Genomic DNA, 21,011 nt, shown 5'->3' with positions numbered 1-21,011 from the left:
TTATGAGGACACTGGTTTGATCCCTGGCCCTGCTCGGTGGGGTTAAGGATCCGGCGTTGCCATGAGCTGTGGTGTAAGGTGCAGAGGCGGCTTTGATCTGGCGTTGCTGTGGCAGTGGTGTAGGCCTGAGAACTTCCATGTGCCTCAGGTGCAGCCCTAAAATAAAAAATAAAATAAAAAACCTGAATTCCTTTAAACCAGTAGTAATCAAACCTTAGGAAAGCCAGGGTTATTCCAGATCTTCTTGCAAAATCATGGTCTTTAGTTAATCAAGCTATTCTTCCTATGAATATAAAAACATTTGGAAGAAAAGGCCCAGTTTCCTCTGCATTTAGATGCCTGTTTACCTTATATAAGATGAGTACCACTCAAATTTTAGCCTTTTGTCTAAGTTTGGCCTCAGGATGATTTTCTGTGAAATGTCTGCAGTGAGGATTCACAGGACGACTGAAGATGCCTTGGTTACACTGGGGAAATGAGAGGCTTTATTTCAGACACTCCGCAAGAAGCTACCTAATTGAAACACTAAACAAAACTAATCCACTCAATCTTAGAAAGAATTTACAGTAATACAGGGAAATTCTTTAACATCAGCACTTCAGAAAAAGTGCAGGAAACAAAATTAGCCTTGAGGAAAGGAACAAAGCCATTAGATGAAATCCTATTACTGATGTGACAAACAGCAAGATCATTGCCTCTGGTGTTCACACATCCATATCCGCAAGGTAATACCTCATGGTAATTCCATCTGAAGGTTGAGTTGGAACTTGTTAGTGCCTAAGAAGGCAGGTTTCATATTGTGATGATAAACAGGTTTCATTAGTCTCTCGGCCACAGGAGTTGCTAAAGAAAATACCCATTTTCGATTTTGGTTTTTGTATATTGCTGAGTGTAAAGTATGGCTTTTAGTGAAGTGTGTACCAGCACGAGTGCTCTTTAGGACCAGAAGCTTGTCACTTGGATTTTTCTTAGAATGGCTTTTGACGCGTTTAATTTGAAATTTGGTGGTGTTTGTATTTCTTTTTACATATTTATGACTTGCTGCCCAGTCTGGGAAAGGGAAAGATAACAAAAGCAGACCTTGACAATTTTCGTTCAATAACTGCAGAAATATAAGAAAACTCACCTGTAGAGAAGGAAGAAAATGATCCTCCAGTTTTCCTATCTTTTAAATTTTTCTTAATTTTCATCTCTGTCTTTTCTAATTTCTGGAATATTTCCTCAATTTCAAATTCTTCCACTTCTATCATTTTTTAAATTTTGATTTAAATTCTTTGAGTGTTGTTTTTATATGGAATTCTGCCCTTATTTCATGGATAAACTATCTTCTGTGATCTGACAATATTGCCGATAGCTTTTGTGTCTGTTTTCTTCTTCCTGAATAATCATTGTTTTCTCCAAGTTGCCTTTTTCTGTTGGCTTTGGTCTCTGTCTTTCATGCTATCCTTGATTAGCTTCTGTTTAGAGTCACACAAAAGCCAGATCCTCTTGGAAGTTACTGTCGTGGAGCACTGGAAACGAATCCGACTAGGAGCCATGAGGTTGTGGGTTCGATCCCTGGCCTCGCTCAGTGGGTTAAGGATCTGGCATTGCTGTGAGCTGTGGTGTAGGTCGCAGACTCGGCTTGGATCCTGCCTTGCTGTGCCTGTGACGTAGCTCTGAATTGACCCCTAGCCTGGGAACTTCCATATGCCGTGGGTGCAACCCTAAAACCAAACAAACAAACAAAAAGGCCAGATTCTCTTAACCAGAATCCTTGCCTGCTGTGGTTCTTTAATTATCATGAAGTACAATAAGAAGATGGTGATAGTACATAGTGCATAGGAAAGCTACTGAGAGAGTTCTCTCTCTCTCTCTCTTTTTTTTTTTTTTGGTCTTTTTGCCTTTTCTAGGGCCGCTCCCGAGGCATATGGGGGTCAAATTTTAGCTGTAGCCACCGGCCTACACCAGAGCCACAGCAACACAGGATCCGAGCCACGTCTGCAACCTACACCATAGCTCATGGCAACGCTGGATCCTTAACCCACTGAGCAAGGCCAGGGATCGAACCTGCAACCTCATGGTTCCTAGTCAGATTCATTAACCACTGTGCCATGATGGGAACTCCTGAGAGAGTTCTCTTGTGCAGTGTTGATTAAGGATCCTCTTGTGGTTCAGTGGGTTAAGAACCCAGCATAGTGTCCATGAGGATGCAGGTTCCATTCCTGCCCTTGCTCAGTGGTTTAAGGATCCAGCATTGCCACAGGCTGAAGCATAGGTCACAGATGTGGCTTGGATCCAGTGTTGCCGTGGCTGTGACATAGGCTGTACTCGGAAGCTCTGATTTGCCCTCTGACCCAGGAACTTCTAAATGCTGCATTTGTAGCTATAAAAATAAAATATTAAAAAGAATCTGACATTGTCACTGCTGTGGCTTGGATTGCTGCTGTGGCATGGATTCAATTTGTGAACTTGGCACGGTCGAAATAAGAGTTACAAGTGCTCAGGCTTCTAAAATTGTCCCCACTTAAAGCAAAAATAACCTCACATTTAACACATTTGATTAGCATTAAGCCTTAAGTTTTAAAAAAATCTTTAACCACTCTTTTAAATATCCATTTTAGGGTGTTTGCCAGCTTCCCAGTAAAAACAATGAAAAGGAGTATCCACACAGGAGAATCGATATCAGGTATTACTCCAAACTTACTGCTGACCTATTAACTTTTCCCTTCTTTTCCCCTTTCCTGCCTCCCTTATCTTTCTTGGAATTCGCATAAATGTCTAGGACCTTTTTTCATTGAGGTGCCGTATGTTCCTGTGATAAACAATGTTTGGCCTAAAAAGGTATAAAGAATAGAGACTGTCTACAGAATCTAGTTCATTTTTTCTCACTTTGCCTCCCACTGTGATGGCATCACAGCTCCAAGGAGAGCCTGTACAGGGAAAGTTAGTTGTATTAAGTGACATTGCTTTGCACATCTCCATGCAGCTCATAGTTTACCAAAACCTAAACTAACTACAAGGTTGAGGTGATTGGAACGGTCTTCCTAATGATAGTCTCCTCTTCGGGTTATTGGGCTACATAGACTTATTTTATTTTGTGCTTTTTTTTTTTTTTTTTTTGACCTTTTTTTAAAGCCACACCCTCAACATATGGAAGTTCCCCGGCTAGGGGTCTGATCAGAGCTGCAGCTGTGGGCCTACACCACAGCCACAACAACTCAGGATGCGACCTGCATCTATGACCTACGCCACAGATCACAGAAACTCTGGCTCCTTAACCCACTGAGCAAGGCCAGGGATCAAACCCAAGTCCTTATGGATACTAGTTGGGTTCGTTACCACTGAGCCACCATGGAAACTCCTATTTTATGCCTTATTGATTTGCAGAGTCCTATTTTTGCTAAATTTGAAATGTATAGAAAAAAGTTGGTAAGTTGTTTAATTTTTGTTTTTATTTTTAGGTTGATACCCAAGGATCAGTATTACTGTGGCGTCCTCTATTTCACTGGGAGTGATATTTTCAATAAGAATATGAGAGCCCACGCCCTTGAAAAAGGCTTCACAATCAATGAATACACAATCCGTCCTGTGGGAGTCACTGGTGAGTCTATGTGTCTGCAGTAGACAGAATCCCAGTCGTCTGGATATTTTGCTTCAGCAACATTGGTTTTTCTAAGAAGCCTTTAAATAACTGTGCCAGTTATTTGTAATTTCTTTTTTAGTATTGTTAGTCCCTCAGGCAACAAAATGGCTTTAATCTGTAGGTGTTCCCTCTGTTGAGCCCCCATGAGGATAAGATTTATTTATTTCCAGCTCTGTTAGAATAGATTAAATTATTTCTACCCATGACAGTGAGCAAAAAAGTCTTACTGACATAAAGTGCTTTTGTTTCCTCCAAGGAGTTCCCCTTCTGACTCAGCAGAAACAAATCTGACTAGTATCCATGAGGATGAGGGTTCAATTCCTGGTCTTGCTCAGTGGATCAGGGATCTGGGGTTGCCTTGAACTGTGGTGTAGGTCACAAGCGAGGCAGGGATCCCATATTTCTGTGGCTGTGGCATAGGCTGGCAGCTGCAGCTCCAATTCAACCCCTAGCCTGGGAAATTCCATATGCCCAGGGTGTGGCCCTAAAAAAGAAAATAGATAAGTAAATGTATCTCCAAGACTTCTTTTTTTGGCTTTTTTTTTCTTTTTTTTCTTTTTTTCTCTTTTTAGGACCACACCTGCAGCTTATGGAGGTTCCCAGGCTAGGGGTCAAATCGGAGCTGTAGCTGCCAGCCTACACCACAGCTACAGCAATGCCAGATCTGAGCCGCATCTGAGACCTACACCACAGCTCGTGGCAACGCCAGATCCTTAACCCACTGAGCGAGGCCAGGGATGGAACCCACAACCTCATGGTTCCTAGTCAGATTCGTTTCCGCTGCACCGACAGGACCTCCTCTCTCCAAGACTTCTGGAGAACACAGGTATTAACCACTTTTAGTGGTAGGTCCAACTTTGTAGCTTTGGCCCATGCTTTGAAAGTTCAAGAGTAAGAATTAATCTCTGTTTTACAGATCTTGTTAACATTTCACAGCATACTATGCGGTTTGCTGTTCTCTACTAGGAAAAGGAAAATTTTTTTTGTCCTAAAAGTGTAAAATAGGGCTTTCATCCCCAGTCGACAAGGGCCGTACTTCTCCCTTGTCACTGTGTATGCAGACTGCAAGGGGCCCTCCTTAGATTCAGGTTTTAATCAGTGGGCTGGGCTGGGCTGGGCTTCTGCATTGCTGGCACTGTGAGTTGCCCAAGAACTCAGGAAAGTGTTCTCTATAACAAGTGGAGGAGAATCATGGATTAGGGTCACTCAAATGGCCAGGGTAGAGATTTCAGGTTTTTCCTATTGTAGTGCTGGAGGTATGTGTGACAGAGTGCCAGCCCAGGCTCATGAGGGGAGGGAGCAGTCAGTATTTCTCTCTCTCTCGTTTTTTCTCTTGCGTTTTAGGGCTGCGCCTGTGGCATATGGAGGCTCCCAGGCTAATGGCTGAATCGGTGCTGCATCTGCCAGCCTGCACCACAGCCACAGCAATGCCAGGTCTGAGCTGTGTCTGTGACCTACCCCACAATTCATGGCAACACCAGATCCCTAACCCACTGAGCAGGGCCAGGGATCAAACCTGCATCCTCATGGATACTAGTTGGGTTCATTTCCTCTGCACCACAACGAAACTCCAGCATCTTTTTTTAGTGGCCTAGGAACTGCTTTCTCTTTCCTGGGGAGATGAGTCCCACACAGCTCTCAGGCCTGAACCATCTGTAACTAGACTCGGAGCCGGTTCATGAGGAAGCCCTGGCTTCTCTCCTTGCAGGAGTTGCTGGAGAGCCGCTGCCCGTGGACAGCGAGAAGGACATCTTTGACTACATCCAGTGGAAATACCGAGAACCCAAGGATCGAAGCGAATGAGGCCTATGCACCCAGGCACAGCCCAATAGGAGTCTTAATTTATTTCTTAACCTTTGCTATGTAAGGGTCCATGGTGTTTTTAAATAACTATTTCTTCTTCTTGCTGTAGCTTGCACGGTTAGTCAATAAAGCCTCTTGTCCTATTAGCAGATGATCTTGTTCTTATTTTATTAGCAAGTATGTTTAAATTGATATATTCTGTTCATGATCACTTTGCCAAGGGTCAATAGAGAGAATTAAGAGATGAGATGATGGCAAATCTTGAATGGAAATTTTTATTTTCTCATTTTCTGCCCTTATGCTATAAACCACATTACCTCTACCTTTTCTCCCATTTACTGATTATAAGTTAGTCAATTAAGAATGCACCCAGAGGCTAGCCTCTGGAAGAGGGTTTAGTTTTTTTAGAATCTGGAGAACTTTGGAATTCCCATCAGGGCTCAGTGAAAATGAATCTGACTAGTATCCATGAGGATGCAGGTTTGATCCCTGTCCCTGCTCAGTGGATTAAGGATCTGGCGTTGCCATGAGCTGTGGTATGTGTCACAGATGCAGCTCGGATCTGGCATGGCTGAGGCTGTAGTGTAGGCCAGTGGCTACAGCTCTGATTCAACCCCTAGCCTGGGACTTCCACATGCCATGGGTACAGCCCTCAAAAGACCAAAAAAAGAAGAAACTAAACTTCATAAATTTAATTTTTTTCTTTGCTTGGCTCATATTCAATTTTGTAATATATGCTTATAACCTAAATAAAGTAACAGGTACGTGGTTTATCTGTTAAGTGAAATCTGTACCAGTTTATTGTAATTCATCAGAAAGAGCTTCTCTAATTAAAACTACTTCTAAGTGTATTTATTTATGTATATATTTATTTATTTTTATGGCCACACCCATGGCATATGGAAATTCCCAGGCTAGGGGTTGAATCCAAGCCACAGCTGCAACCTACACCCAATCCCTTGACCCACTGCACCAGACACAGGGTCAAACCCTCGCCTCTGCAGCTACCTGAGGTGCTAGGGGTCCAATCGGAGCTGTAGCCGCCAGCCTACGCCAGAGCCACAGCAATGCAGGATCCAAGCCGTGTCTGCGACCTACACCATAGCTCCTGACAACGCCAGATCCTTAACCCACTGAGCGAGGCCAGGGATTGAACCCGCATCCTCATGGATGCTAGTCAGGTTCACTAATCGCTGAGCCGTGATGGGAACTCCTGCAGTCAGATTCTTAACCCACTGTGCCACAGTGGGAATTCCTAAAACCACTTCTAATATTCACGCAGATGTATAAAAATACGGCCTCTTAAACTTTGAGCAAACAAAAACTTCATTTTTTTTTACCTAGTTTTCCTCTAACATCACTTTTAAGTTCAGATGGTCAAAATGTGTAAGTAAAAAAACCTCCTTGAGGAGTTCCCAACGTGGCGTAGGGGAAACAAATCCATCTAGGAACCATGAGGTTGCAGGTTTGATCCCTGGCCTCGCTCTGTGGGTTAAGATTCCGGCGTTGCCGTGAGCTGTGGTGTAGGTCACAGACGCAGCTCAGATCCCACATTGCTCTGGCTATGGTCCAGGCTGGCAGCTGTAGCTCCGATTTGACCCCTAGCCTAGGAAGCAACACATGCGGCAAGTGCGGCCCTAAAAAGCAAAACAAAAAACAAAACAAAAAAAAAACTCCTTGAAAGCCTTATCTTAGAAATATAGAAGTTATGTAACTACAAAATATAAAAAGTCCTCAAATGGTAAGTAAAGCTACTGAAAACAAAATATGTGTAAATGCTTTGTAACTGCCAAGGAGTATTCAAACATAAGATACTGCCTTTTGAATCTCATTTCTTTATTAACCAAATTATTTTGTAGTGAAATGGTATTTCCCTCCAAGAAATGAAAGAATATAAACATAGGGGTTTTGAGGAAGAATAAAGTATTTCTGGGTAATTTTCACTGGTAAGAAACAACAGATATCATCAATTCTTCTTCCCAACTACTGTCAGGTATCAGAACTTCACCAGAAATTACTTAGAAATTTATTTGAAGTAGCTGAATTCCTAGATCGAAGTTAAATTTGTTATAGAATCACATCACTTTTCTGCAGAAATAGACAAAAAGCCCAAACCAGCTTCTGTTCATCACAAGACAGCCTCTCGTGGTTCTCCAGCTCAGTCTCTTTCAGTTGCTGCAAGATTTTATTTTAAGAGATACTTGCATGGGAAGATGTTTAAGTTTGTGTCTGAGACCTCTGCTTCATACAGCTGTTTAGATTTTCTGGCAGACTCTTAGCCGAGCATGTTGTCGATTACCAGCCACCTGACCTCGACACGACAGTCCGGGACCACAGTCACAGCGCTGGAAGATTTCGGGAGCTTGCGCAGTATCTTTGTGCCCTCTCCTAGAGCAGACCTGGCCCTCCAGAAGGACCGGTTTACAAATCTTAGTCCAAAAATGACGAGCACAGCAAAGTCCAGATCCACAGTCAAAAGTTCTAAGGCAGCTTTCTCCCTCTTGTCCTGTAACAGGATTGATACCGGCTTTAGTAAGAAGCAGGGGGCAGTGGTTACGTGTGGGGGCTCCATGATAAGGTGTGGAGTGTTGGATAAGCCACAAAGTAAAGATGGAACAGCACGTCCATTCCTATGTGGAAAGCAGCAGTGGAATGGACATTTCAGCCCTCCTCAATAGGACTGTTTCACAAAGTTAAAACATTCATCAGAGAAAGATGGGATTTTTAATCTCCAGACATGAAGTAAGTATCACTCATCAGTGTTTTATTAAGTGGGATTTTGTACTGACAATGAGATCATTCCTTACACAGGGGCCACAAACAAGAATGGCCAGTTCACCACCTTCAAACATTCTAGCTATTTTATGTCAAAAATTGGACTTTGAGACTACAATGTGTAAAAAGCCTTAGTGAAGTATGTATTTAGTCCGAGAATGAAAAGCTATTGCACCTACGTTCATCTCGCTTTTATTTTATATTCTGAGGGTCTAGAAAGGGAAATTTCCATTGGTTAAATTACAGGCTGTAAAAAGATGTGTACCTAAAATCTAATTAAACAATTACAGGCTTTCTTGTTAATCAGCCCATTATTACAGCTATCCCTGCCCTCTCCACCTGCCAACTACCTGATGCTGGAGTTCCCACCGTGGCTCAGCAGTAATGAACCCGACTAGTATCCATGAGGATGCAGGTTCTATCCCTGGCTTTGCTCTAGGTTCAGGATCTGACGTTCCTTTGAGCTGTGGTGTAGGTCGCAGGCATGGCCCAGATCCAGTGTTGCCGTGGCTGTGCTCTGCAGCCAGCAACTGCAGCTCTGATTAGACCCCTAGACTGGGAGCTTCCATAGGCCTCGGGTGCAGCCCAAGGAAAAAAAAAAAAAAGCAGAAATAGAACGTGCTCCCTGTGTGTTTCGGGAATGGGGAGGAATAAAGTCAGTTTTAGCCTGTCCTTTAGAGCCTAGAAGGAGAAGATGTTTTTATAAAAAAAAAAAAAACATACACACATACACACACACATATATGTATATTATGTGTGTATGATATATACATAGACACACACATAACTTAGAATGCTGCTCTTACCCTTACTGCCTTGTGATTTTTTAATATTTGGCTTCCTCTTGGGTTTGTTTTCCTGAACTGGATGCTCAGTTGTTCCTTTTGTATCTGCATCATCTCGGTCATCTATCTGCCTTTCTAGTATCGGGGTTGCATCTTCCATTGTCGTACAGACATCTGGGAGACAAGCAGGTGGAGAGAGAGGATTAGAACCACAGGCTAGCTCGCATCACAGTCACAGTTTGGCAGTAGCTCTGCCTTCAGTTTATAGATGACTTTCTAGATTGTGGGACATAGGCACTAAACATTTATATCTCAGGAGTTCCCGTCGTGGCGCAGTGGTTAACGAATCCGACTAGGAACCATGAGGTTGCGGGTTCGGTCCCTGCCCTTGCTCAGTGGGTTAACGATCCAGCGTTGCTGTGAGCTGTGGTGTAGGTTGCAGACGTGGCTCGGATCCCGCGTTGCTGTGGCTCTGGCGTAGGCCGGTGGCTACAGCTCCGATTCAACCCCTAGCCTGGGAACCTCCATATGCCGCGGGAGTGGCCCAAGAAATAGCAACAACAACAACAACAAAAAAAAGACAAAAGCCAAAAAAAAAATTTTTTTAAATTAAAAATAAATAAAAATTAAAAAAATAACATTTATATCTCACACAGGGTAAAGAAGGTGGTAAAGTAATTAATGGAATCTAAGTGAAAAACAGAAGAAAACTTGAAAAATTCCAACTTGAACCTTTCTTTAAAATCATCTCCAAGTTGCTGGCAAGAGTTGTTGGCAGGAAAGAGAATGATTTTGCTGCACCTAGAAGAGGCAGCTACGTAAGTTCACTTCAAGGGTGAATCCAGGGAACAGAGTGCCTGACTTGGAATATCCTAGTCCAAGAGGTCCAGACACTGTCTCTCCTTTGTTGGAGTACAGCCATCCTGCACAGCTCCGTGCCAACTCACCGTTCACGCAGAGCATCCCTGGGCAGCACATAGCAGGGCGCTGGCACCGCCTCCGCAGTCCACGGCAGGTAGCACAGAAGGGCTTCTCGTCTTGGGGTTTGAGGCAGAATTTTCTGGTACTGCAGTCCTCATCAGACACACACTGCAAACCCTGTAAAGAGGAACTGTTGTCAGAGGGCTAGGGAATCCAGTGAGATGGACTTTTATTCCAGCAGGAGATGGGTAAAGCCAAATCAGAGGAGCACTTTATTTTTCTGTTTAGGGCCACATCTGTGGCATAGGGAAGTTCCCACACTAGAGGTTGGATCCAAGCTGCAGATGCCGATCTACACCACAACCACAGCAATGCTGGATTCTTAACCCACTGAGCGAGGCCAGGGGGTCAAACCTGCATTCCCACCGGTACTAGTCAGGTTCTTAACCCACTGAGCCACAGCGGAACTCCCCTGAGAGAGGCACTTTAAATGCTATGGCAAACCTCAGGTGCCTCATCTTTCTTTTTTGTCCACACCCACGGCTTGTGGAAGTTCCTCCGGCCAGGGATAAAATCCACACCATAGCAGTGACTTGAGCCATAGCAGTGACCACATCGGGTCCTTAACTACTAGGCCACCAGGGAACTTCAGTCAGGCAGCATCTTTTTTTTTTTTTTTTTCTCTTCCATTTTTGGCTGCCCCTCAGTATATTAATTTCCCAGACCAGGGATCAGATCTGAGAAACAGTTGCAACCTAACCTGTAGCTGTGGCAACACCAGATCCTTAACCCATTGTGCTGGGCTGGGATGGAACCTGCATCCTAGCGCTCCCAGGACACTGCTTATCCCATTGTGCCACAGCCAGAACTCAAGACAGCATCTTAATTTTTTACCAGAATTAGTTTTCTCCCACAAAGTGGAGAGCAAATCACCAACAAAAGACCTATGTACTGCAAAGTTTATTTGTGTTTGAAAAACTGCCCTGGTCTTAAAACATAGACTTCAATTTTCTTATGTTTTTTATACAAATGGAAGAAAATGTTTTCCCATGTGTTTCTTAGAGATGATTGTGAGATTTGGGGTATGCATCCAGAAGCCCTAGATGCTGTGCTATATTTTTTTGTTCGTTTGTTTTGGCTGCACCTGTGGCATGTGACGTTCCCAGGTCAGGGATCAAACCCATGCCACAGCGGTGACCCAAGCAGCAGCAGTGACAACACTGTATCCTTAAACCACTGCCCCACAAGGGAACTCCTGTCCTTTGACTTTTAGTGATGCCTCATTTGCAGAGAAACAGAGACCAAACACTGACTTTTCTTATCTACACTTGATGCTTTATTGCTTATCAATGAGAGGATCCTGAAAACAGCTCTGTCAAGTGAGATGATGACAAGCCAGTTGCGCCTTGGCATGCACCATTTAACTCCTAAGTCCCACATTCTCTGGCTCTGTGGCCCTGTTTAGATTCTCTGAGTCCCATTTTCATCCTCTGTAATTAGGAAGTCTAATAGCATTCTCAAGCTGTGGAAGAGGTGGTAAGATAAAACGTACTTATAAAAGGCCTGGTGCATGGTCCAACTTTCTTTCCTTTTGTGTGTGTGTGTTTTTATGGCCACACCTGTGGCATATTGAAGTTCCCAGGCTAAGGGTGGAATCAGAGCTGTAGCTGCTGGCTTACACCACAGCCACAGCGATCGAAACCCAAGCCGCATCTGCACCCTTCACCGTAGCTTATGATGACGCTGGATCCTTAACATTACTGAACGAGGCCAGGAATGGAACCTGAGTCCTCCTGGATACTAGTTGGGTTCTTAACCCCTTCAGCCGCAAAAGGAATTCCATGGCCAGCTTTCTAAATGTGAGTGTCCTCCTTGAGTTATAGGCAGATTGATAACTCAGTGCCCTGAAAAGCCACTTAGCTTATTTGGCGAGTCAGTGCCAAGGCCACTGGATTCTCCCAGAGCACTTTCCCAGCTCCTCAATCCAGCTCCCCGTCTGGAAATTTCAGATTTGAGCGGTGGCCTACACCTGAATCCAGCACCCAGCCCTCCTCGCTCAGTGCGCATTACCTTCCAGGCCCCTTGCACATCCGCAGAGCCCTTGATGTTGTTGAAGTCCAGCACCAGAGCTCCCAGCGGGGTGCACAGCCAGCCGAGCCCCAGCAGGACCACCACCGCCATCCCCAGGCCTTCTCAGCAACTTCCCTGAGACTTCCTCGAAGCTGGGCTCCTCCAAACCCGCAACGGAGCTTCTGCCAAGATGAAAACCCAGTAGGTCTCCTGTAATTGCTTTTTTTCTGCAAGAGAGGCCAATCCTCATCAGAGGAAGTTGCGTGAAATAGGATGAGCTAGGTCTGACCGGCAGGTTCCCTCTGAAACTCTTTAAAGATGCACCCCCTCCTTCCTCTCCCCCTCCCTCCTCCTTCATTTCCTTCCTTCTTACCCCACACAGGCTCCGACAAATCCCTCCAAATCTGTTTGATCAATAGTTCAAAACAAGGACTCAGGAGAGGGGAGCAGAGGCATGGCCGCAGCACTTCTCCTCCAGGGGTGGAATCCCTCTTAATTACTGCATATCAAAGTTAGTTCAAAGGGCCAGCAGAAGAGCAGGATGTCTGTATCAAAGGCAGACTCTGATAATCACCTGCATTTCCTACCTTCAATAATCCTTTGGGGCTGGAGGGGGGGGGGGTCTGTTCTAAGATCTGTTTTCACAGCTAATTGTGCTCCAAGAAAGAATGAATCATATTCGCCACTATGCTACACAGGATGCCAAAAATTAATGACTTACAAAAGATGCTGAGGAGTTTCCATTGTGGCTCAGCGGTAATGAATCTGACCAGTATCCATAAGGATGCAGGTTAGATCCCTGGCCTCGCTCAGTGGGTTAAAGATCTGGTGTTGCCATGAGCTGTGGTGTAGGTTGCAGATGAGGCTCAGATCTGGCGTTCCTGGGGCTGTGGTGTAGTCTGGCAGCTGTAGCTCCGATTCGACCCCTAGCCTGGGACTTCCATATGCCACAGGTGCAGCCCTAAAAAGCCCCCCCCCCCAAAAAAAAGCAGAGAAACTTTAAACTGTGCACAGAGGGCGAAGAGAGGAAATGCCCCCTGATTGGCTCTGGTATCCAGATGTAAAAATCCCAATAGCGTCAGAGCTGTGTGCCTATGAGCACCTGTTCTGACTAAATGTTAACTGGAAAGTAATTCCCCTTAAAAGGAAAATTGGGTGTAAGTCCCCGCTGTGGCACAATGGATTAAGAACCTGACTAGCAGCTCAGGTGGTTGTGGAGGCAAGGGTTCAATCCCCCAGCTGGTGTAATGGGTTAAAGTATCCAGCATTGCCCTACCTGTAGTGTAGGTCTCAGCAGTAGCTCTGATTCAGTCTCTGTCCAGGTACTTCCATATGCTGTGGTGCAGCCATTAAAAAAAAAAAAGAAGAAGAAGAAGAAGAAGGAAAATTGAACTGTTTGAAGCTAGGATTATTTAATTAGGAAAATAATTAGTTTTATAAAAATTGCCCTGTTTTGGATGAGAGGGACAACCACAGAAAGCCCATTTTGCACAGACTCGTACAATTCAATAGGAAGATTAAATGTATTTGCTGACTTAATTTAGATTAAATCTGCCCTGGATTTAATTTATGTTGTATGATGTTAAATTGACTTAAATAGAACAGGTCACCAAATCTCTAGCTGATTTCAGATAGAATGTCAATTTTCCTAACTTGAATTTTTAAAAACTTCTGCTTCATCCCTCTTTGTCTGATTTTTTTTTTTCTAGCCAGACTGTTAGTGAAGTCAAGTAATTTAAGATACACGCTTATTGCTGCCTAAGTACTTTAAGGGTGAAAGAGTCTAGATATGGGTCAAAAAATCCCTTCATTGTTTTCTTTGTTCTCCATTCAGACTCTTCCCAGTACCTGGGATGTGAGGTACCATTTAAAAATCTAGGAGTCTGGGGAGGAACTCCTGTCACGGCTCAGCAGTAACAAATCCATGCAGACATAGTTTCGATCCCTGGCCTTGCTCATTGGGTTATGGATCCAGTGTTGCTATGGCTGTGGCAGCTGCAGCTGCAGCTCTGATTTGACCCCTAGTCTGAGAACTTCCGTATGCCATGGGTGTGGCCCTAAAAAGACAAAAATAAATAAATAAAGTCTAGGAGTTTGGGAGTTCTTGTTATGGCTCAGTGGGTTAAGAACCCAATATAGTGTCTGTGAAGATGTGGGTTCAACCCCTGGCCTCACTCAGTGGTTAAAGGTCAGCCACCAACTTGCCACCAACTGCGGCATAGATCACAGATGCAGCTTGGATCCGGTGTTGCCGTGGGCTGTGGTGTAGGGAAGCAGCTGCAGCACTGATTTGACCCCTGGGCAGGGAAATTCCATATGCCTGAGGTGTGGCTGTAAAAAGGGAAAAATAAATAAATAAATCTAAAAGTTTGGCGTTCTTGCTGTGGCATAAAGGGAAGGGTGGCATCTCTGCAGCATTAGGACGCAGGTTTGATCCCTGGCCCAACTGAGCAGGTTAAGGACTTGGCATTGCTGCAGCTGTGGCTTGGATCTGACCCCTGGCCTAGGAACTCCATATGCCAGCACGGCGGCCAAAAAAGGAAAAAAAAAAAAAAATTCTGGGAGTTCCCTGGTGGCCTAGAAGTTAAGGACTTCGTGTTGTCACTGCTGTGGTGTGGGTTCGATCCCTGACCTGGAAACTTCTGCATGCTTTGGGCATGACCAAAAAAAAAAACACAAAACTAATATTGCACCTTTTCTATGCCATCAGTGGCAATCCAGAACAAACTGACATCAGTCCATCGAGATGTACGTGGACGTTGTGTGCCAGGGAACAGTTCTCAGCCTGGAAAAACACCCGGTGCTACAGCAGACGGGGCAGCTGATCTGAAGCTCAGTGACCGGACTCTTCCCAGTGTCAGGCTGCCTGTCTCCATCTGAGGAGCAGCAGAAACTACTTCTGCAAGTACTACTCTTTTCATGTAAAGCAACAACATCAAACACCCTTTGATAGTAAGATATGACTGGTGACTAGGTGTGTTACAGAATTTATTTTGAAGTTAGACAATTATGACCAAAGATAAAGGAGAAAGCCCCAGAGTTTGCTCCCTGCTGGTTTCTCCGCTTCCTGCTTCCTAACCAAAGAGAATATCCCTGCACCAGAGGATTCTGGCAAAACACACAGACCAAAAGGACCAGTACAGACATTCACTGAGTACTTTGTACACAGCAGAACCTGTGACTAGGTGCTAGGGAGAAAAGATAAAAACACAGTCCTTGCCGCTGCAGAGCTAGTGTCCAGATGTCGTCTATGGAGAGATGATTTCGAGGTATCATGACAAACACTGAGCTAAAGGTAGGAATGTGGGGCTGGAGGATCACAGAGGGGAGTGTGATTAGTCCTGCTGGAGGAATGAAAGACTGCGTCTACAGAGGAGGTATTATATGAGTTGGGCTTTGAGGGATAAGTAGGAGTTTCCCAGGTTGAGAAGCAATGGATGCTCTCACCCCAGGCTAAGAGGGTGAAGTGTGTGCAGGGGGCAGGGAGGTACCTTTGGGTTTGAGAGGGAGAGTCTGTGTGGCTGGGGCAGATGGTGGAGAAACGAGAAGAGGGTAGACTGTGAAGAAAGAAAACCAGCTGTTATTCCACATGCAGTGGAAAGTCATATGGAATACCTGAGCTTGAAAATGGTAGGATCTCTTTGGCTTTTTAGGAAAGCAGTGCTAGGGATGCAGTGGGTGAGAGTGGACACTGGGCCAATGACGACAAGGAAGAGGGGGGCTGGTGTAAGGCAGTGACACAGTGACAAGGATGGGATTCTGCGGTTGAACCCCTATTGGTTTTTTTTTTTTTTTTATTACTCAATGAATTTATCACACCTGTAGTTGTACAATGAACCCCTATCGTTTAACGTGGGGAGTGGGGAGTGAGTGAGATGGAGGCGCTTGACATTCCTAATTCCGTGCGCCACCTGGATGGTGATGGTAGAGGACGCATCAGGTTAGGGGAAGCGGGGAGCAGGAGGGTCCTCACCAAGTATCTGACATGGAGATGGAAGACCAAGCCCCCAGTCTTCCAGGGGCGATGCTCTCCACGTTGCTTCCCACAGACAGGGGAGGTCAGGATGCAGACGCCAAATGCAGAAGGCTACAAACCGAACGACAAGACCAACAAGCAGACTGCTCTCTGTCTCTGACTTTCTCTCAGCCTTGTTCGAGTGCAGGCTTTGGAGTCAGGCCAACCTGGTTTAACCACCAGGCTGCCCACCTCCCCTGTCCTGCCCCAGTAGCCTCTGACACCCCTTCTCCCCCATGCACCCATCTTACCAATATGGTGGGGTTTTTTCCTTATTTTTTTTTTATTAGAGCGTAATTGATTTACAATATTGGGCCAATTTCTGCTGTACAACAAAGTGACTCAGTCATACATATATATGTAGCTTGTTTTTTATAGTCTGTTCCATCATGGTCTATCCCAGAAGATTGGATATAGCTCCATGTGCTGTATGGTAGGACACCGTGGTGTTTCTAAAACTAATTATGACTGGAGACTTATTTGTCCCTACACCTAGGCGATAAGCTCCATGAGGCAGGGCCATAGCTGTATCCTCATGATTTGAGGGCCTGGGACATACAGGAAGCTCCATAAATTGAGCAGTTTTGGGGACTTTTTGGGGGGGGGGCCACGCCCGCAGCATGCAGAAGCTCCCGGGCCAAGGATCAAACTCCCACCACAGCAACAACCTGAGTCATGGCAATGACAATGCCAGATCCTTAACACACTGAGCCATTTGGGAACTCCTAAAAAGCTCTATAAATTGTTTTATGTGGTGGACAACTGCATAAATAAATTGATTTACAGTAACTTTGTGGCCTTGAGCAAGTAAGTTACCTCACATTTCTAGGCACTATCTCTGCAACTGTAAAGAGGACATGTACTCCCCATAATGAGTATATTCTGGGGGTTCGGTGTGTGACTAAGTGAAGAAGGTCTGCTGCAGGAACTGGCACTCGTAAAACTCTATAAACAAACCCCTCTCACCCATTTCCAGGCTGGAAAGTTCATCCTTGCATAAACTTCAGTACCTAGACTAATGCATGACCCTTCCTTGGAGCCTCTCAGTAGAAGTGGTTCAGGGAGTTCCCATTGTGGCTCAGTGGGTTATGAGGATCCATGAGGATGTGAGTTCAATCCCTGGCCTTGATCAGTGGGTTAAGGATCCAGTGTTGCCATGAGCTGTGGTATAGGTCGTGACATGGCTTAGATTCCGAGTCGCTGTGGCTGTGGCTGTTTTAGCTGCAGCTCTGATTTGACCCCTAGCCGGGAACTTCTGAAGGTACAGCTGTAAAAAGCAAAAAAAAAAAATAATAATAAAATGAAATAAAAAGTTGGTTCAATCCAACACACCAAAGAAAAATGTCCCCTAAATAGTCTATTACTTCTAGGTGTCCCAAAAGCAGAGCAATTCTGAGGAAAAAGGATGCAGTCTCCCTGGGAGAAGACATCTGGTGTATTTGCAGGTCCTCGAAGCTTCTTGCCATCACTCTTAATTATCAGAGTATTCCTCAGCCAGGATGCCCTGTGGCTGCCCTCAGCGCCCTAAGGCTGATCTCACCTACTTGGGATTAAAAATGATGGGGCCTAGGGAAGAGGATGACAGGGAGAAGCAGCGGGGAGACAGGACTTTAGAAGTGTTTCTGCTTAAAAGGCATTTTCTCGGCTGTTAGGTCAGGGCCCAGAGTTCACAGCGGCGGGTGACAGTGGTCAAGCACGTGGAGAGCCCACTCCCACACTGGGAGCCTGGGGCCGGCCAGCCGAGCAAGGAAGAAAGCCCTCACCTGCACTTCCGGCCAGGATGCTGTCGTCTGTGGACCAGCTGAAAACCCCGAGCTGATCCTCTAAATGCCTCAGTGAGCCCAGGGCCAAAGGAACCCTTGAATGGAGCGGTATTGACTGAGCTTTGAGGAGATGAAAATTCCCAAGAAGAAATTCCCCGGGGGCCTGGGTTCAGCACAGCGGGGTGGGGGGATGGCTGTCAGCCTCTGGGTGCTTCCGGGCACTGGAAGGGTGCAGGCTGCTGTGTGACGTTGACACCTGTGTCCTTCCCAGTGACAGCTGCCTTAGGGCAGAGGCAGCACCCGTGATTAATAGTCACTTCGGAATGGAAAGTTTTATTTGTTATGGCTCCTGTGTCAAAACCAGTTTGATTTCCATAAATTTTGCGTTTCTTAGAAGAAAAATCAAAGTGACGGAAACAAGCCCGTCTTTGGCAGAATCTCACAGGAAATGTTCAATCAACGAAAGATGAGAGGGGCAGGTTGATGAGGGGAGTCAGACTGCAGGATATATAATCAAAGAGTCTTGTAAGCGCTCCCCAGGTCAGAAGGTAACTCCAGGGGTGGGGGGCATGGCGGGGAGAGGACAGGCTTTGTCAGACGTATTGCCTTTAAAAGTGGGCCAGCTTCTTGAGACGGCCTGGGCGGAGCCAGGGAGCCAGACCATCACTGCCTGTGGCTGCGGCCTGCTCACTAACGCTCAGCTTCAGCTCCTCACTTCTGGCTCCTCCAGACCAGTCTTCTGGCATTTTGCAATGGGGGGTGGGGGCCGGTCACCATGTTGCACACCCCAGGGACACCGCTTAACCTGCCCTGGACCTCCGTTTGACCATATCAACAGCCTCATTTCTCCTGACGTGGCACTGGGCGTCTAGATGGAAACAGCACCAGGAGCCCCAAGCTTCCTTCGTCAAAAACAAAAAAAAAAACAAAAAAAACTAGGTAATGTTGTGACTCATATATCCTAATCGCCTTGCCCACCCTATCCTTTTTTTTTTTTTCTTTTTACAGCTGCACTTGTGGCACATGGAAGCTCCCAGGCTAGGAGTGGAAAAGCTGCTGGCCTATGCTACAACCACAGCAACACCGGATCTGCGCAGCATCTGCGACCTGCACTGCAGCTTGCAGCAGCACCAGATCCCTAACCCACTGAGCTAGGCCTGGGATTGAACCCTCATCCTCTTCTTCCTCTGCGCCCTGTAATCGCTGACACACTCGTCGTACGCAATATACGGAGGTGACAGTGACAATAGATGCTCCTATGAAAAGGCAAGAAAAGATGAAAAAAAAAAAAAAAGCTGACTGTGTCTCAATACACATTAGCTGGAAACAGCATCCTTGCTATGAGTCACTGCAGGGGTCACTGTTGGGACGAGGGCAGACGCATCTGCGAGGACTGGGTGGGGTACCTCTCTAACTTAGGGACCCGATGTCATTTTGTCTATGCCACTTAGTGTCCCAGCAGCCAACACTCACCACGTGTTTGAAATCTGAGTGTCTCATTTTTCTCTCTTCCCTCCTTCCTTTCTTTTTTCTTTTCCACTGCCCCCGTGGCATATGAAATTCCCGGGCCAGGGATGGAATCCGAGCAGCAGCTGTGTCCTGTGCTGGATCCTTAACCCACTGCTTTGGGCCAGGGATCGAATGGATGCCTCCACAGGGACAAGCTGGATCATTAACCCTCGGCATCACAGTGGGAACTCCTGGGTGGTTTGTTTTTCAACTGAATGATATGTGTGTTTCTAGAGTAGATGACAAGGCCCTTTAAGCCCTTTGGTTCTATGAGACTCTCATATGAAGCACCAACTTGCATCTTCATAATTCCCTTTGCTTTTTCTCTTTACTGTCATTTCATAGTGAACACACTGGGGGAGGAGGACAAAAACCTCAGAAATCCAGTGGAGGGCAACTGGATTTTCATCATCTTCCTTCTACACCTGTATGCCCCACACTCTTTCTTATCCTTTTAGAGTCTTTCTCCTTTGCCTCATTTTTCTTTCTCTCTCTCTCCCTTCCTTTCTCTCTCTCTCTCTCCCTTTTCTTTCTCTCTCTCTTTCTTTCTTTCTTCTTTCTTTCTTTCCTTCCTTCCTTCTTCCTTCCTTCCTTCCTTCCTACTTTTTCTTTCTTTCTTGGGTGCATATGGAAATTACCCCATATGGGGATGAAGGAGCTGTAGCTGCTGGCCTACACCGCAGCTCACAGCAACACCGGATCCTTAACCCACTGGGTGAGGCCAGGGATCGAACCTGCAACCTCATGGTTCCTAGTCGGATTCGTTAACCACTGCGCCACGACGGCAACTCCTGAAGAAGCAGAATTTAAAGAATGAATGGCTGTGGTGACTGTTGTTAACAATTCTGTGTTGTGGGAGTTCCCATTATGGCTCAGCAGTAACAAAACTGACTAGGATCCAGAAGGACAAGGGTTCCATCCCTGGCCTCACTCAGTGAGTTCAGGATCCAGTGTTGCTGTGAGCTGTAGTGTAGGTCACAGATTCGGCTCAGATCTGGCGTTGCCGTGGCTGTGGTGTAGGCTGGCAGCTGTAGCTCCAATTAGACCCCTAGCCTGGGAACTTTCATATGCCTTAAGTGCTGCACCCCCAGAAAGACAAAAAACAAAAACAAAAACCAATTCTTCATTGTGAACTTGAAAGTTCCTGTGAGAAAACAAGGTCCTACTGTACAGCACAGGGACCTAATGTGTATCTAAACTCCTGGGATAGTCCATAATGGAAAAGAATATTAAAAAAAAAAAAAAAAAAAACAGTAGGCGTTCCCATTGTGGCTCAGCAGATTAGGAACCCAAGATAGTGTCTGTGAGGATGCAGGTTCCATCCCTGGACTCGCTCAGTGGGTTAAGGATCTGGCATTGCTGCAAGCTTCCGCGTAGGTCGCAGACATGGCTCGGGTCCGGTGGTTCTGTGGCTGTGGTGTAGGCTGGCAGCTGCAGCTCCGCTTCGACCCCTAGCCTGGGACCTTCCATATGCCTCAGTTGTGGCCCTAAAAAGAAAAAAAAAGAGAAGTTCCTGTGAGAGTAGAGGTTTAATGCTCTTATAAGAAACAACAACAAAATGGTAATTAGGTAAGGTAAACAATGCATTAACCTTATTGTTGTAAACATTTGCAATATCTGTATCAAATCATCACACTGTCCTGAAACCTACATAGCTTTACATGTCAATTTGTTTGTTTCCGTTTTGTTTTTTATGGCTTTCACCTGCAGCATGCAGAAGATCCCTGGCTGGTGATCGAACCTGT

The 21,011-nt window shown here is 45.6% G+C and overlaps 2 protein-coding genes across 2 annotated transcripts in view; one reads left to right on the top strand and one right to left on the bottom strand.

Annotated features, from left to right (window-relative positions):
• POLB (DNA polymerase beta) overlaps window positions 1–5,574 on the top strand; it is a 31,419-nt gene extending 25,845 nt beyond the window's left edge. Inside the window, exons 12-14 of the mRNA XM_047771786.1 lie at window positions 2,604–2,668; window positions 3,444–3,583; window positions 5,334–5,574. Coding sequence (XP_047627742.1) covers window positions 2,604–2,668; window positions 3,444–3,583; window positions 5,334–5,428 — 300 coding nt within the window. The 3' untranslated portion in view covers window positions 5,429–5,574. The remainder of the gene's footprint in view (window positions 1–2,603; window positions 2,669–3,443; window positions 3,584–5,333) is intronic.
• Window positions 5,575–7,253: 1,679 nt separating this feature from the next.
• DKK4 (dickkopf WNT signaling pathway inhibitor 4) lies at window positions 7,254–12,275 on the bottom strand. Its single transcript, XM_047771785.1, has 4 exons — window positions 11,980–12,275; window positions 9,936–10,086; window positions 9,010–9,162; window positions 7,254–7,934 (listed from the first exon to the last, which is right to left on the bottom strand). The coding sequence occupies exons 1-4, from the start codon at window positions 12,088–12,090 to the stop codon at window positions 7,684–7,686; spliced, it is 666 nt and encodes a 221-aa protein (XP_047627741.1). The 5' UTR covers window positions 12,091–12,275; the 3' UTR covers window positions 7,254–7,683.
• Between the last annotated feature and the right edge of the window lie 8,736 nt (window positions 12,276–21,011).

This window comes from Phacochoerus africanus, chromosome 3 (assembly GCF_016906955.1).
Source record: "Phacochoerus africanus isolate WHEZ1 chromosome 3, ROS_Pafr_v1, whole genome shotgun sequence".
In the NCBI taxonomy this organism is placed as follows: Eukaryota; Metazoa; Chordata; class Mammalia; order Artiodactyla; family Suidae; genus Phacochoerus; species Phacochoerus africanus.
This window is presented reverse-complemented; position numbering and strand designations above follow the sequence as displayed.

Excerpts from the sequence above, each read along its gene's own strand:
- DKK4 (XM_047771785.1), bottom strand. The coding sequence starts at position 12,090 with ATGGCGGTGGTGGTCCTGCTGGGGCTCGGCTGGCTGTGCACCCCGCTG. Across the intron at positions 10,087-11,979 it reads ATGTGCAAGGGGCCTGGAAG|GGTTTGCAGTGTGTGTCTGA; the intron begins GTAATGCGCACT and ends TCCTCTTTACAG. Across the intron at positions 9,163-9,935 it reads AGGGATGCTCTGCGTGAACG|ATGTCTGTACGACAATGGAA; the intron begins GTGAGTTGGCAC and ends CTTGTCTCCCAG.